Source organism: Lipophrys pholis, assembly GCF_963383615.2.
Source record: "Lipophrys pholis genome assembly, chromosome: 13".
NCBI classification, from domain to species: Eukaryota; Metazoa; Chordata; class Actinopteri; order Blenniiformes; family Blenniidae; genus Lipophrys; species Lipophrys pholis.
In genome coordinates this window covers 6,804,368-6,822,014 of record NC_137632.1, presented here as the reverse complement: position 1 = coordinate 6,822,014, position 17,647 = coordinate 6,804,368, and the positions used below count along the sequence as shown (strand labels likewise).

General features: G+C 42.8%; 1 protein-coding gene across 1 annotated transcript in view; it reads right to left on the bottom strand.

Annotated features, from left to right (window-relative positions):
• dachd (dachshund d) overlaps window positions 1-13,253 on the bottom strand; it is a 95,191-nt gene extending 81,938 nt beyond the window's left edge. The window contains exon 1 of the mRNA XM_080477818.1: window positions 12,639-13,253. Coding sequence (XP_080333944.1) covers window positions 12,639-13,195 — 557 coding nt within the window. The 5' untranslated portion in view covers window positions 13,196-13,253. The remainder of the gene's footprint in view (window positions 1-12,638) is intronic.
• Window positions 13,254-17,647: the final 4,394 nt, after the last annotated feature.

Sequence of the window (17,647 nt, the reverse complement as noted above, 5' to 3'; positions counted from 1 at the left end):
TAAAATTAACATGTTGAGCTTCGCCACAGTCACAATTGACCTGTGAAGTGTGCTTAACAAGAAAATGTTCTAAATTTGAAGCACTGGGTCCAGATAGGCTATAATAGCCGCCCATAAAATCTGCTGAACTCGTCAGAAAATGTCACCCCAAGTCCTGACATCAGGCTTTATTCAAATATACGGGGATAAGAAGGCCGATAAGGTCAAAGGATTTTCCTAATAGATTTGTATGGATGGTGAGAGCCCCATTCAGGTTTCGTGAGGGAGATTAGCGCCAACCGTTAACCAGGGCTGGGTCGAGCTCGCACAGAAACTGACCTACGCTCAACACTCTCCCTGCTATCTCCAGTCCAAACATGTAAGATTTGATACCGTTGTTCTGGCCTGGAACAGAGGGAAAAAACAAGCCCGCTGCCACAACAAAGACAGGAAATTCAGCATAGATTCCTACTTCTCTCTTTTCTCCTGCCTCACTATACCTAACAATGCTGGTAATGGAGAGAGAACAGTGCCCGGAGCTGGCAGAGACACCTGCGACATATTTTCTCCCCCCGAATACCCCCCCCCCCCCCACCATCCCTGTCCACCCTCCCACTCTTCCCACCCCCTCGACATTAAAGTCCTTCACAGAAATCAGAATTTAATAAATCACCCCAGAGCCTGACAGAGTTTATCTCCGGGGGTCGCCTCCACTGTGCAGAGACTCACAGACAGACAAAGCCCGGCCCGATAAGATGTGAAATTAAATACAGTTAGCAGTTTGAGACAAAGGAGGGAGAGTGTCAAACCGAGCTTTGTACGACGTAAACGGCTGGCTGCTGGTCGGGCCACATACACACACACGCGTGCGCGGCACACACAGACGCCGCCGAGACAGCGGGGTGATTCATTTCAGGTTTCCTCTCACATTTAGCCTCATTTGCATCATCCACTGTCAACATATCGCCTCTCCCAGATATGTTCAAGAGCTTTCATTAGACGTCCAGGGGATGACATCCTTTTTACCCAGATGCACCGTTATTAATCACTAGCTCTACTCCTATGTGGACTCATCTCCATCACGGATCAAACGCTATCTGCCTGTGTTTCCTTTCATTCAGCAGACATCCCTGACACCAGCCATCACTACAGCTAAAGGAGACTTATGGGAGTGTGTTGGGGCTCAGACGACCTTATGAATGCGGTACATAAGCATTTAGCACTGAGACGATATAAATGTGAGGATTTGTTCGACACTGCTAGGATCCGTCAGCAAACCTCCAGCCGCTATGCACGCACACACACACACGCGCACACACACACACACACACACACGCACACGCACACGCACACGCACACGCACACGCACACACGCAGCATACCAACCAGAGGACTCAGTGAAACAATTAGAGCTACATTGGAAAAAAAAAATAAAAAATGAAACATGCGATATGAAATCACTGCTTGGCGTTACAAAGACGCACGATTGCAATACTTTTATATGAGTATACAGTAATATTCTTCTCAATTAGCTCACGGTCTCCAGTTCACATCAGGATATGGCCGACCTCAGCTGTTCAAAGCTGATTTTTTCCCCCACTCGGTAGTTAAGAGAAAGCACAGTCAGGTTTCCAGGAAGAAGTGGTGTGGGCTGTTTAATAGGCTTAGCCTGGTCGTTGGACCTGACCTTTCCCTTTAACAATACTGAGGCCGTTGGGCTCGGGCCTGCTCTGGGAACACAATGACCCGTGGGTGAAGCCTAATCTTCTCCAACTCCATTCTCCGTGCTGACCAGACAGCCTTCATGTACAGCCTCTCTGTTGCTCCAACTGATGTCTTCCTGCTGAGACAACAGCGCCAAGGAACTGTCAACAGGCCTGGCCCAGCAGGGCCCCGACTGGGTCTCTCACACAGAGCCCTTCAGGGTCCACAGGCACTGACACTCTGCGCTCAGACTGCGAGTGCCCCTTCACAGAATGTCGAGAATGACAGGAATGCTGGGTGCCATCATGAATCCTGATAACGTTTTACATCTAAGAGCATGATTAGTGGTCTCTGTAGTCGGCCCGTCTATGGACGTGATCGAGAAAATGGGCTGCTGGATATTGTAGGCCTGTCACTACAGTGCAGCAGCTTGTCATTTCAAATAACCTGAACCTAAACCTCCCACATCACACATATAACCACCAGCTGCAAACTGTGCCTCCCCAAAGTGTCCATATTAATGTACAGTTAATACGTGCGTGTAAATTGGGGCTTTAAGACTTCAGCCTACAATGGGAACAGCCAGGAAACTTAACATTAGCCCCTGTTAATAGAGCTGAACTGCAGTAGACCTGAGAGCTTACAGCCACACTTCATCTGCAGCTTTGTCACTCTTCGGTTGGACCTGTCCGACGGTACATTGTGAAAAGCTTTTTGGTGAACAGCTGCAATTGAGGTAATGTTAGCCGACCTAACGTACACCAGTAGGGAAAGCAAAATGGCATTGTTGTGTGGAGGAGAAAAAAAAGTTTCTATTATAGTGATTGATAATGTATAAAGTGCTTCGCATTGTACTGTAACTGGAAGAGAATGTGCTCCAACAAAGGCCAAGATCAGGCTGGATAAAAGAAAAAATAAAGAAATGCTTTAAAATTCAAAGGTGTTCGATGGTGCGTTACCTGAACTTGGGCTGTTTGATCTGTGCAGGTGCTGACAGGGCGGCTCATTCTTTTACAAATATTTTGGGGTTTTATTTTTCCCTGCGTTGAAATGATGTGCTGTGAAAGGTTGTTCTTTCTTCTTCCTCTGTGCAACTAAACTATACAAAGAGGTGTTTGATCTCTGAAATCCGATCTGTATTTCTAGCATTGTCTCCAGTTCCTACTGTGGCATCTTAAAGGTCAGGAGTGAAAGGCCATTTGATAACAACAGAAAGACCTTTCGGCTTTATTACACTGCCTTTCATCTCCTTTCCTGCGGAGGTTAAAACAAAGCATTGCATCCTTTGAAAAAGAAAGGATAAAATGGATCGCTTTGGAGCCTCAAGCCTTTTTTTTTTTTTGTCACTAGGGGAAGTCTGGCATCCAGTGTACAAGGAAAACTCTAGTGGGATATGTTTCTGAGAGAGAGACGAGTCTTCTCAGGCACAATTAGCATATGTCCTCTCAACCTTCTACCAAACCTCTCAATGAGACCCTGAAATCCTATTGAGATATTATTACCACTCAAACAGGGCATTACATGAAACATCTAAAGCACGCACGCACACTGTAACACAGGTACACACATGCAAAAACACACACACACACACACACAATCACAGCTCAATGACACCCACTTCCCATTGAATATTCCTTTCTTTTTAATGGTAACCTTGGGAGACGGGCTGCACCGGCGCGACACTTAACAGCCACTAGTCTGAGAAAAATGTTTTTGATATGCTTGTGTCATTTAATCATCCACATTCTGCCGAGGCTGTGCAGGACAATTTTGCAGGATATTAACTCCCAACTAAACCCTGGCTTGTATCATTTGTGGGGCCAGTCAAGCAGGAGTCCCAGGAGGAGCAGAGACTTCCTCCTCACAGTCGTAGTAATCTAAGCTTGACTAGGCGTGCACACACTCACACACACACACACACACACACACACACACACACACACACACACACACACACACACACACACACACACACACACACACACGCACTCACACACACAGACAGGCACACTGACAGATACACAACTAAAAGACAGGTAGAATGAACCATAAAGGAATAAGGGAATCAGGAAATCTATGGCTCAAATGAAGCCCTTTGCTGACAGTGACAATAGTAAAAAAAAAAAAAAAGAGGATGTGATTTGGGTGATCAAGTAACAACAATAATGTGGCTAATAATATATTACAGGAGGCAGCGGTACAAAATGCCCAAGTGTATGTTGAACATATATGTATATTCACCGGCAGCAATATTACTTCCTTTTCTTTTATTTCCACACAAAAGTTGGAGATTGAAGAGCATTCGTAAAAACGTCACTTTAACGTGATCCATTTGGACAGCTCACATTGCTTAATGGGGTAGGAAATTCATTTTTTCTGCAGTGGAACATAGTGGATGATGTGATTCTATGCAAAATATATGAAGCCATTACTAGAAAAATGCATGAGTTTCAATAGTTGGAAGGGGGGTGGGGGTGGGGGGGGTGTCGTTGCATGGTGGCTATCCCTATTCTTTAGTAGGGTGCGTCCACACACACACACACACACACACACACACACACACACACACACACACACACACACACACAATGCAGAAGACAGCAAAAGCAACTGATGAAAACCATTTTTGTTCCATCACAAAGAACTAGGTCACCCTCTCATAATTGTCAATCATGCAATAAATCTCTCTGTGGCACAAATGAATACGGCATTGGAAATGAGACAAAGCTTATTGGCATGCTATGTCAGCTTGACTCAATTCATCCTCCTTTTCACACAAGACCATTCATATGTGAAGTTGTGCAAGGGTGTCGCTCTCTTTCACACTCTCTCTCTCACTCACTCACACACCCACACGCACACACACACACACGCGCACGCACAAACACACACACACACACACGCACGCACGCACGCACACACACACACACACACACACACACACACACACACACACACACACACACACACACACACAGCCCCCTCACATACTTGCACACACACTCCTAATGTGAAAGTTGCACAGGGTTAATGTAGGTAGACAGACCACTTCAGCCAACTGCCGCTTTATTATCATAACCATGTTTATTTCCATAAAGTACATGTCTGACTGTGTTTTCTTTGCTACCTTGGAATTACTAGAAACATATACAAGTAACTGCGACAACACGTTGCTTTCAAAGGCATTACTGCAGGTACTAACGGAGTTTGACAACTTAAGAGAGTTAAAGTAACTCCAGCGTTGTGGTGGCGATTTGTACTTTTGATGGTTTGCATCATTTTGCTGAGAACCAAAAATGGCCTCCTTCCTTTCCCACTAACCTCGCAGCACACCTGGTGTACAGTGGTCTGCTTCCGGCTATCTGATTGGCTGGGAGCGTTGGCTTGACACAGCAGTACAGCTCCATCCGCAGAGGTTTGTGTCATGTCTCTTAGGACCCGACTGTCACTCTTTAAGAGGAGGGTAATAATAGCCAGGCGCCACAGCAAGTGGTGGCACAGGCGATTTTAAAGAAACATCAGGGAGACGGTGACATTTGAGTCTACGAGGAGAGAAACCCAAGCGCTGCAACCAATAAAGACTCCCACCGATATTCTCACTAGGCTCACAGAGAGAGAGACACTGAGGCAGAGGAAGAGGGTGAAAGCCAGAGCGAGATGTCAGTGTTAGATGAAAATGTGTTGACCCGGTGATATTGATACCCCGTTCATAACCTCTACAGGTGTGCAGTGCCATCAGGAAGCGGCTCTTGGGTGTGGCTCTCGCCGTGGATGGAAGCCAGAATTGCAGACCGTGTCGTTTCACCAGACACGGAATGAAAATATTATGTCCCGGGAAAAAAAAAAACGACTGTGCAAACAACACAATAATGCACAGGACAGCAGATCTTCATTCTTCTTTTATTTTGTCTTCTTCAGTCTGAAGTTAAATCTTTAGAAAAAAAAAGTATGGATCGGTGTTCTTAAAAAAAAAAAAAAAAAAAGTTGATAAGTCAGCAAATCTTTTATTAAATGTGGAAAATGATTTTTCTTTTTCTTTTTTAAAAGAAAGGTTAAGCTGACAATTACTTTAAGATAAATAACCGGACATCCACTGAGTAAAAAGCTTAAAATGGTTTTTCCACTATTTGAAAGACAGATCTGGAACAATGTGCCAATCAGTGTCAAACATTTAATGCTGCTGTAAGATGTGTCGTCTGAATATGACCTATAAATGTATGAAGCGAGGAGCGTAGCGAGGTAGTCCGTCTTTTGTGGCAGTTTGAATTAGAATATACTGATCTTACGAAAGGGTGTTAAAATAAATGATCATCATTCGATATTTTTACTCAAGCTGCTTTAGTCTTTCTTGAATTGTAAGTCATCTGTTCAGACATCACTTTGATTATTAACACTGCAGTTTTTAAATTTTTTATTTATTTTTTAATAAACAGACACAAAAGAGAACTCTCTGCAGTCTCGCCTGCCGGCTCAACAGGAGCGTATTTTATGCACATTGTTAGTTATAATTCAATGCAACAAATTGACTGCATAAAGTGTTTCTGGTGTCTAAGTGAATTCAGATTCACATAAATAGCTGTGGGCCTGTTTTCTTAGTTTTTCATCAGAAAGTATTGACTGAGCAGATGCTTTGAACCGCCAGAATGTGCTGCTAGTCTCAAGTGTCATTAGCTTCAGGGCTTTTCCAGCTAGCGCCAGGTAAAGATTAGATAACAATCAGCCCTTTAATAGATACTGTTGGAGGCACCGGAGCCGTTCCTGTGCCGCGCCGTTCATCTGAAGCTAACAACAGAAGAAGAAAGAGTGGAGACCGATGTCATTTCCTCCCTGCTTTCTGTGCTGTGATGTACCGCTGAGCCCTGCGAGGAACGCTGCTGTTGTTAAATTACATGTAACTGTTGGCTCATGCCCGTGTCAGTGTGCAGTGCGTCTGTCTGCCCGCGTCTGGGATTATTACTTGTGTGGGGGTTATTAAATTGCAACACATTTAAAACGTTTCAAAAAGCTTGTAAGAATGCTTCGAATAAATTTTCTTCGCTCGCTTCTGGCATTTAATCGGAAATCTGTTAATAATGAAGACGTGGAAGCTGAATCAACATTAAGCAGTTTTTGAAAAATAGAAACTTCTCCGTATTGAACAAATAATTCCCTGCTTGGGAAGAGAACGTCCTTTACTCTGAGTGAAATGAAGGTAAAAGTTGTATAATATGAGGAGCTTTACTGCACTGGAATTCCCAAAGTACAAAAGGCTTTTTGTTGGATGACATTCCTTTCTTAATATACCTCAATTATTAAGGAGGAGTCCTTTGTATTGAGCATAAAGCTCCAACAACATTGACACTGGAGAAAAAAACATCTGCATGTTTACTCAGGAGAAGATTCATCCCTGATAGCCTCCACCAAAATGAAGAGTGGGGGGGTGGAGAAAAAACAAGTGGAGGAAATTTGTGGAATCCCATCTGAGATTGCTTCCCTGATGGATTCCTTTTCCTGTCAGCTCAGACGAGAAATGAAGCCAGGGAAAATTAACTCCTGATACAGCTACGCTGAATTAGACAGAGAGGAGGAGAGAGAGAGAGAGAGAGAGAGAGAGAGGGAGAGCGAGAGAGAAAAAAAAAAAAACCCAACACACTTTTTAAGGATTCCAGCCTTGTCATTTTCAATTTTCTGCTCTTTGGACATGCTTGTATTCAGATTCCCCAACATCTATTCGCCATATCAATCCTAATTAGACAATCTGGGCCCACGAAGGATGGGAGCGGAGTTATTTGCATAATTTAATCATAAATACTCAGTGATACATATTTCCAAATGCATTTGTACAATTATCTTTTCATCCTTGGGGCAAAAGTATTAATATGATTAGGCAATAATTCTTTAAAAAAGGGGGAAAATAGGAAACCAGCAAGTGTGCACTCTTTTTTAAACTCCAGCTTTGGGCTATATGAAAAATTAATTAATTTCTGAGGAAAATCAATTTCTCTATGTGACCATATTAGACAGAGGCAGGCAAGGGCCTGCATTCCTTCTCCAATCAGGAAATCTCATCTGCTCCCTCTAACTTCTGTCAGTAGCGTTTAACATCCTGGTACAAGCGTCAGTGACTTCCGCTATGCTCCCTAAATGTGTTGTAATGTGAAGAAGCCCGTAAGTAAAGACAAGCCAGGGAGCTGTGACAGAGGAAAGAGGAGGAAAGAGGAGGAAAGAAATCAGTGCCATCCACCCCCCCCCCAAAAAAAAAAAAAAAAAAAATCCACTGCTGGCATGTTAGAGAGTCACTAATTTAACATGCAAGATCAGTCATGTTGACAGATTTTAACCATCTTTTATTTCAAAATGAAGCTGAGGAATAATATTAAAAATGTTGAAGTACAAAACCCCTTTTTGTCAAATGAGGGTTTTAAACCATTTCATTCTGCAAAGGAATTAATTGGTAATTCAATTGCTGCTGCCGATCCAGTGAAGGCATGCAAATAAGATAGGAGCATGGCAACTAATGCATCCAACAGACAAATTAACAATCCAGGCCTCTTTGCCATGCAAATAGCCTCTAAATCCACAAATGATATTAGACGGTGTCAAACAAAGCCTCCCTAACAAGTGAAATCTGTGGTTTCAACAGTCCTGGCTGGGCTTCAATTCAAGCTACAGAAATATGATCCTGGAAGAGATATGGATAGGTGTGGAGTGGTAGTTTTGTTAACTGAGCTATTTCGTGGACTTTTCTTTTTTAGAAAAAAAAAACAACTTTAATTTGCTCTCGTTCCAACTGGGTGAATGTCGAGTCAATAAAGCAATTCTGATTTTCAAGGAGACTATTTGTTTGCGGGAGAAAAAACCCCCCCCCAACAACAACAAACAAAAAAAAAAACCACCTTGCTGCCATCTGCCAACTGCACAGTTGACTTGAGCACATGTACAGTACCTAATCAAATTTAGCGGAGACCCAGTGAAGGATTTCAAAAAAAAGAAATAAAAAATAAATGGGAACGAGAACTTTACTGCATTTTGTTACTTCAATACAGGAAACAACAGACAATATGAGGGGCCAATTTGGCTTTCGAGAAACTACTTCAATAGATTTGGATTTTAAAAAGCTTTGTATAGCATTATCTCTCACCCTCTCTCTTTCTCTTTTCCTCCCTCCCTCCCTCTCTCTCTCTCTCTCTCTCTAATCAGGCATCTGTCACTCTGTTTTTGAAGTTATTATCGCCCAAGCTCCCTCTTGGATGTGGTTGCTGGGTGACGGGTATCTTAGCACCCACTCTGACTGGGAATGATTTGAATGGAATCCAGAAATCTCCCCTGAGTACCTGTAAACACATCCGTGCCTTGTAGAAAACAAATATATTATAAGAGAGCTCAGCAGAGGAGAGGAGGGAGAGAGACAAGCTGGCACCCTCAGTGGCAGCTCACACTGAGCGCTAAACAAAACAATTACCGTCATTTGCAAATATGTGTGTTTAGGCATAAACACTCTTGAAATAGGAACAAGAGGGGTGATAGCTCTCATAACACTCGCTGTCATATCAGCATCAATTAGATATATTCGTTAAAGAAAAAGTGCTTCGGCTGTGGCCTGTCACCCGTAACATTTCAGAGAAAGATCTGTTTGACTGAAACAAGCCGGGGAAAATCTATTTAAGAAGGGCATGTAAGTGAAAAGCCATCCCATTCCCAGTGGTGGGACATTGTCTAGGGCGTGTGGTTAACCTTCAGGGGTAGACAATGATTGTCAATTAACTGCTGTATTTCTGCGCCCCAGCATCGGATAGCCTGCCTCCACAAAGCAGGCCAATGAGAGATATGCGATATCTCTGCACCCCCCCCCCCCCCCCCCCCCCCGTGTTATAATAACCTTTCAGAGAGTTCAAGTGTCACACAGCAATAAGAACCTTTTTCATCCCACCGCAGGGAAAATGAAAAGGAAAACAAGTAGCTGGAACAGAGGGCTCCTGGAGGGCTCCTGGAGGGCCAGAGTCATAATGTAAGGGAGATTACGGACCCTGGATCAGTGCGGGTGCACAAGTGAACACTGCTAATCTGGCACGAGAGTCCTTAAGAAAATGAAGGGGTCGAGAATTTCTAGTGTTTGTTAAAAATGAACAATAATTACTAAGTGCTAAAGGCACGGTTCAAACACTTGCTGTAAATCTGAAATAGGACTTCTTTCACTATTTTTAATTATATTTTTTTCCCTTGTGAATTATTTATCAAAACCATAAAAAAAATATTAAAAAAAACATGAATACAATTGTGAATAACACTCTTTCCTGTGCTGTGTATCCTAAAAAAAAAAAAAAAAAAAGTTCTGCTAAAGTAAGCATGGTGGGGAACAATTTGGTTGGAGCTTGTTTGTGTCCACATCAAAACTAAAGCAGCGGGATGCAGTGGTGCTCTGTGATGCTATTCACATTCACACCGAGTGCAAAATGAGAGGAGTGTTGTTTTAACACAATAGACTGTGGGAGGGGAGAAAACAGCATGTGAAATAGTAAGACCCATTGTACAGGAGTATTATTCACTTCATTGTTATCACTCTGCCACTGTATAAAAGGAGTAGTGACATTGTGGTAATGGGGTGAGATGAAAAGCTAAACTATCTCAGGCAGCAGGCTGTTGTTGTGTAACCTGAGCGGGTTAACCGGCGATACTTTTTATCTGACAGTAAGTCGCTGCAAAACGGAACATCGACTTTGGAGCGGGGGGGGGGGGGGGGGGGGGGGGGACCTGTTTTCACCTACAGGGCAACCTGTGTCCTGTTTACTCCGACTGATCATTTTGTCAGCAGCAATTCAATGACAGACGGAGGAAAGCACACATCCCCGCAAATAAAATCAACTCTTTCTAAGTAACAGAAGCCTTTTATCCAGCGGATGCCTCACTGTTCCATGATGTAATTCTCCAAATGGGGCAGGCAGGCGGGCAGGCCGGGTCTGAGTGATTGATTTCAGCCCAGCACCGGGAGAACCTGGCTGCTTTCAGAGACAATTACAGTCCTGTCCGTGTGCCCGTAATAGCCCAGCACTTTAGCGTCATTAAAGCGACGCGAGGCACTGCATTATCCTTTAACCCCATCGCTGGCCATCCCCCCATTGACAACCTAAAGAGTTCAACCACATACTTTGTCACCTGAAGCCCCACGCCAAGCTGGAGGGGGGGATCGCCGCCCGGCATGTTTCTCTCGATGGAGAGAGAGAGAGAGAGAGGGTGGGTGGGGGGGGGGGGGTGACGTTCTGCTCCCTTGATGTTTTATGTAAATGATGCTTAAGCACCAAAGTGCACAGGTGAGTTGTTGAGACGATTGCTACTGGAATGGAAATGTGAAGCTGCAGCATATTCATAAGGTCTCCGCACCGCATGTTTAGAAGCAAGGCACCGGGAACCGAGTTTCCTGATACCAGAAGGAACTCTAAGTCCGATTTTAGATTTAATCAATGAACCACAGACAAACAATCTTCAGAAAGAATGTTTTCCTTTCACAGTATCAAGCTGTCTTCTCGTTTAAAATAACGCATACGTTTTTTTTTAATTATATTGTCATCTTACCTATACTAAAAAAATTAAAACTCTTCATGTACATACACAATTTAAAAATCTAAATACACTCAGTCTCATGTGGATCTTATTGACACAAAATAATACGTGAAAGAATATAGTGAAAAGAAAAACTTTTCCAACTTGTGCTTGTGCTTCACGTCAGTGTGCAGCTTAAACTCCAAATTCACTTCAGTCTCCTCAGAGTGTATTTTGGCGAAGGCAAGCCTGCTTATAAACTGAGACTCAATGTGTTTGTTGCTATCCCTCAGTGATGGGAGCCTTTCCATCATATTTGCATTTCCAGCTCATTTCTGGGTAGGAGATCAATATGGAATCAATCATAGTGACAGGTGAGATGGTAAATTTGACCAGGCTGAACCATCCAGTGAGACTGAGCGATACATCAAAGCTAGGTGCAACAGGACAATAAAAATGGCTTTTAATCAAATATTGATCTTGGCTTAAATCACTCAATTTTAAAACCCATGAGGCTCAAAAAAAATTTAATTTGATAATATATCGTGGTGCATTAATTTTCATACAAATACGTTTAATTTGGTGTGTATATTATCCTCTTGTTTTATTATAAAGGCTGGTTAATAAATGGAGCAGGCTTGTTTGAATGCTGTGCTGTCATATAACTGAATTATCCCTTGGTTTGGAATGAGAAATGTATCATGCACACATTTTCATCAAGGTGCATGAGTGCCTGCTTCAGAAATGTGCTGTGAAAACATTTATACAGACATTTGTTGTCCTCCACGTCTAACAATCTGGGTATTTCTTGTTTACTTTCGAGAAAATTTGTAGTTATTATCATAATTGAAATCACACCACCCCTGTGGCAAGGGCTTACAATGAGGCACAGGCTAATTTTATTTCAATCATTGTAAAATAAATTCAGCCGTCTAACAATTCTTATAAAAAAAAAACGAGAGAGAGAGAGAGTGCATGGTTCAAAATCAGATGACAGGGTGATATCTGGGGACGGTTCTGCACCCCAAAGTTTATTCAACAGCTTGGTGAAACTCAGCTGAGGTGTTGCCTACATTATCGATCCCTTCGTGCTGAGGCTGACAGGCTTATCCATCATGGCACGGCTTCGCTCTGCACGTGTTAAAAAACTTTCACTCAACTTTTCCCACCGCTGCTGAAGCGCGCTGCTCCCTTCCTGTCCGACACACACGTTTACGTGGAGTTTCACACAAACTAGAAGCCATATTCACACGCTTAATATACAAATCAATTATTTCAAAAAAAAATTTTTTTAAAAAGCGTACAAATTAAATCGCTCGAACCATTCGGTTCGTAAAGAGGAAAATGTCTCCCCCTCTCTCGCTGCTGCGCCTTTACGCACGGCCGTCTGAAAGGACATTTAAACCCCCCCAACAAAAAAAAAAACGCGCCGCACTCACCTCGCATTGGTACAGTCGTTGTACAGAGTCTCGAAATCTTTTCTGGAGATGAGTTTACAGCGGTTCACACCCGGCTGGATGGCGCCGAGCCCTCTGAGGATGCGGACCTGCTCCACATTGCACACCACCGGCGTGATCTCCAGCCGCTTCAGCTTGGTGTACACCGTGTGCAGCCCGCCGACCAGGTGCTTCAGGAACAGGTCGAACGCCTGCGGAAGGCAGATGAGCTCGCAGCCGTCCACGGTGAAAGAGGCCACTTTGGCACCGCGCAACTCGACCATCTTGCACTCGTTGTTTTGCGGTATGTTTTCAACAGGCGACGGAGTCGAGTACACGGGTTTGCCGGGAGGGAGCGCCGCGTTCGGGTTCGGGATGCCCGGGCTGCTGGTGGCGAGGAGCTCTGATCTGAACAGGTTCTGTCCGGGTCCGGATGGGGGTGCCAGGGATGGAGATGGGGATGAAGTTGTCGACGGCGGGGACGTGGTGGCGGAGGGAGTGGAGATCGGAGGCGGCGGGACGAGAGGAGTTGGTGGGATCAGCGCAGCCGGTACGGCCATGGTCACCTACAAGGAGGGGAAGAGAGCAGCCGAAGTTCAAAGTATAAAAACCCAGCCTGCCGAGACACCCCTGAATGAAAGAATCCACGAGAGTTTAGCTCCTCGGATAAGTTGGGAAGTAAAAAGAGCTACCGAGAAAAAAGGCGTGCTGAGTGACGGCTGAGGGGGGGCGAGCGGCGGGACAATGATCAAAGATAGGAGGAGGAATGACAGGAGGAAAATGAGCTGAAAAGTGCAGCTCCGCTCTGTGGATGAGTTGTTGTTGTCACACGGTACAGAGAGGGAGGAGCTAGGGGACAGTGGAAGCCTTTGAAGAACTGATAACCGGGCTCCGGCTTCCACTTAAATGTTTCAGGTCTGCGAAAAATATTACATTGTTTTTCTCCTTATAGGTCTGATACATTTGTGTCCGAACACGCTGGAGTACACAGCTTGGACCTACGTGCGTAAAAAGAAAAAGAAAAAAACAGAAAACAGTTAATCCCGTTTGAACACCTCAGCAGCAGTGCAGGTCACTTCTATTATCCAACACAGTAAAAATAATAATAATGATAATAATAATAATACAAAATCCCAGATTACCACTGCAATCTAAAGTTATGAAAGTTTTTGTTCTTGTTCTCTTATTTCTGCACATGTGGAACTGTCTTTAGTACAAGCTTTATAATCTTTAATTCTAACGGCATATTTTCTGACTGAGCGTGCCAGTGTGAGTCAGTGGTGATGGTACACCCAGTCTGTGAGAAAGGATGTGTTTCATTCAACGAGACGCTTGTGGTTATTGCCTTTTACAGCCCAAGTGGCTGCACCTTCTTCCAATAAACAACTTTTAATGATGGGTGTTTTTAAGTAGATGCAAGCTTTGTATGCAGATTAAATACCCCTTTAGATTACTGCATATATTACACAGCAGTAACACATCAGCAAACAATGCAGATGTACAGTTATTAATGATTCACCTCCACCGGGCTACTTTGCAAAACTTGCAGTAATGATTATATATACTTTAAGATTAAATCGTCTTTTTCTTCATCTGAAACCTCAACTGAAAGTGATACGAGAGTCTACTAAGTTAATGGGGGAAAAAAAGTGTACAAGTAACAACAGGTTCTAAAAAGTTAAGCATTGTTTTTCCATGACCTGCAAAGGAATTAAGAGGAAGGGTTCACATATTGCACAATCTCCGTTCTGTTTTATCATGTCGAATATTAAACCAAACTTTAACCGGCTTGTCCATGAACTCTCAAACCTTCTCTCCATATGAGCCCCAGACGGCGCAGGAAATAAGGATCCAGGCTGCGAGGGGGGGCAGTGATCTCTGTATAATTTGGTGGGTTCAGGGCCATGGACCAGTGTATTACTGCAGCTCATATAGACTTCACGTGTGTATATAAGCACTGAGCTACGTCACAAAGTACCATACACTCCCTTACTTCGGGTTTTACTGGTTATACTAGTAAATTACACTATTAGTTCTGATTCAGTATCAAAAATAAACTTTATTATCAAAACTTTGTAACTTTTTTTGGTGCAATTTGGAACCCCAGAATAAAATAAAAATGAAAAAAGAAATGTTAAACACAATGAAAATACAAGTACATGTCGGTTTCATTAGTTTAGGATTAGCATTACAGCAGCAAATTGCAGTTGTATAGTTCTTGTTACATGTGTCTTAACTCAGTTTTGGAGCGTTAATCAGCACTCAGTATGTAATCAGATTGAGGGGAATGAGTGTAACCCATGCAGAGGGAGCGCTGCTTATCTGCCCGTGTTTTTTTGCCTAAATATTCTGTGTATTTCTGGCGTCCTGTTGTGTCAGATCAGCTTTAAGATAAGCAGTGTGCCATTTTCAAAATTATCATTCAGGGAAGAGGTAGCTTGTAGTGTAAAATCAATAGCTGCTTAAAATTCATTGCCAGGCAATCCATTTGCCCTTTATGTTGCTAACCTTTCACTTAAATATGCACCATATTAAGATTTCATTATATACAATGAATGTCACAACAGTTTGCCCACTATTTCTCTTGTTTGCATGGGTTAACTGCAAATCATTGCGCTTGTAATGTCTGAAAAATGACTTTCATTAACATTATGCAGGCAAAAAGGAAAATATATGAGGCCGGGTATCCTAATAGGTATTAAAAGGCACCACAGGATACGTATGATGTTTTTAGATACAAAGGCCCTTCAACAGACTGGGTGGGCTGCATGTGTCTGACCCCAGTTAAGAAAACACTGCAGAACACAAACATGCAGTCTGTATACTTGTGCTGTGCTTTACACCAGTACACTTTGTTGATCTAGTCAAGCACAAACGTGCGATCATTAATAGTGCATGTGAAATCTTGTGTGTCACGTATTTTCTTTGGGCACAGGAGACCCAAGTTGTGCTGCTTAAGAAAGTAGCAGGGATAAAGTTTGTTCCGAGAGTAACACAAACAGTTAACGCAGTTCTCCTTAAAGTACAAAGAAGTACAGTACATGTGGATGAGATTGCGGTAAACAAATGACTATGTCAAAATGTAATCACCCTGTATGATGTATGGCATCAGGAAAGCGTTTGAAAGTGTATGGATATGGGACAAGACTTGTGTATGATCAATGACACAGTATATTGTTTGATGTAATAATTTATTCACCCCATAAAGCTTTGATAAAACAATGTTGAAAAGCAATTTAAATTGAATTCATTTAAATGTCAATTCTCATGGTTAGGATTTTTCTATAATTGGCTATTTAATTAAAATAATTTTCATAGTCATTAATACAGCCAGCAACTTGTAGCGCACTGACGTGTTTTAATTACATGGTATTAACAAAATTGATATGCTTTAGAAAGCATGGTGAATAAGAAATAATTAGACCAATCATACATCATCCTCTTATGGACATTAAGTGTATCACAATATAATTGATGAACTTAAAAAACGAGAGAGATAAATAACTTTAATTGTACAGAGTTGGTGTACAGAGCTTGGAACAAAGAATCATACTTACGATGTATTATATTTCAGAGGCAATTCATTATCTGTAACATCACTTAGCTCTCCGTGCCCAGCACTCTCCCCTAACCTATGATTACATGACATTTGAAAGCAGTGATACTGTGTAGTCTTTTAAAATGTCCTTTTACCCAGTCTGCGTAAATCTTCAAACAGCTTTTTCCACACAGGCAAATGGTGGTGGGGGGGGGGGGCAGCTTCAGACATAAGAATCATTTAGATGCTCGGAATAAAGCACTTATTGATCATGAATATTTGCTCCTTCAAGGTTATACTGCCTTGACCCCATCTATCCTTAGACACCGGCCAACACAAACATGTCACATGGGGTGAAGGGGGAATGTCAGGGGCCACACTGAAGCTGGAGGGCGACTGGGAAATATTCTACACTGTCCACTTCAATGTGTCTCTGGTTACAAAGTAGAAGCTTCCAATCGCTACGTTCAGGCACAGAGTATCGGGAGTTGGTGTGTGAAAGGTTTCCATCAGAGCCAGAACTTTTCACCTCCTCCAGCTCCTTCGGCTGCCGTCGCAGAAAGAAATGATTTGAGTAATCGCTTGGTGGATCAATAGAGATTTAAATGCACATACATTTGAATGATTAATCATTATGGTTATTTGTATACTCGATATTCTCTGTGGGGATTGCCGCTACTATTATGATGAGTTTATTTATATTTTCCGAACTGACTCTTTTTGAGGATTTGCCTTTTTTGTTAACGTCACCCGTGAGCAACATTGATGTGTTTTCTTCCCTCTTTAGTTATTTGTTTGTTTACCTCGTGTCTAGTTGACGGCTCCTTTTTCCTTTTTTTATTCTTACAGGGTTTGCTCCAACAAGTCATTGCCACCTGCACCATGGAATGGACTAGTTTTTACCCCCGGTGCACCTCCTGCCATGCAGGTTTGAAGCCTGCAGGATCACCTACTGTACATCTTGGATTGAAATCTAACCAGGAGTTTACTTATCTTTGTTTATGTCAGTTTGGCGTTCCCATACACTTACGACTACTGTGATTTGGGCGAGAAGCCCTGGCTCGCCCCATAGCAACTTCTTGATTTGTCTCACGCGAAGTGGTAATACATGGTTAAATGGCGGATTCTCTAATAAAATACATTTGTTAAAGGCTGTTGAGATCCAGAGGCAGTAAACACAGAACTCTTCTTGAGTTTGTTACAAACTTATAAAGCAAAATCTGGTTGATCCAGTGGTTACAAGTAACGTTTGTGCCCTTTACTCTATATTATAAATTGCCATATCTTTCATAAAAAAAAAGATTCAGTAACAAAAATGTATGTGATAACAAAGTAATCACAGAGATTTACGCCCCCACGCTTGAGGGCCACTGATTTAGATCCAGAAACGGGTCCAATGGAAGCGGTTGTGTGTTGGTCGTGCCGCCACTGTCTGAGGCCCGGACCCAGCTGAGTTAATAGAAATGCTCCTTCA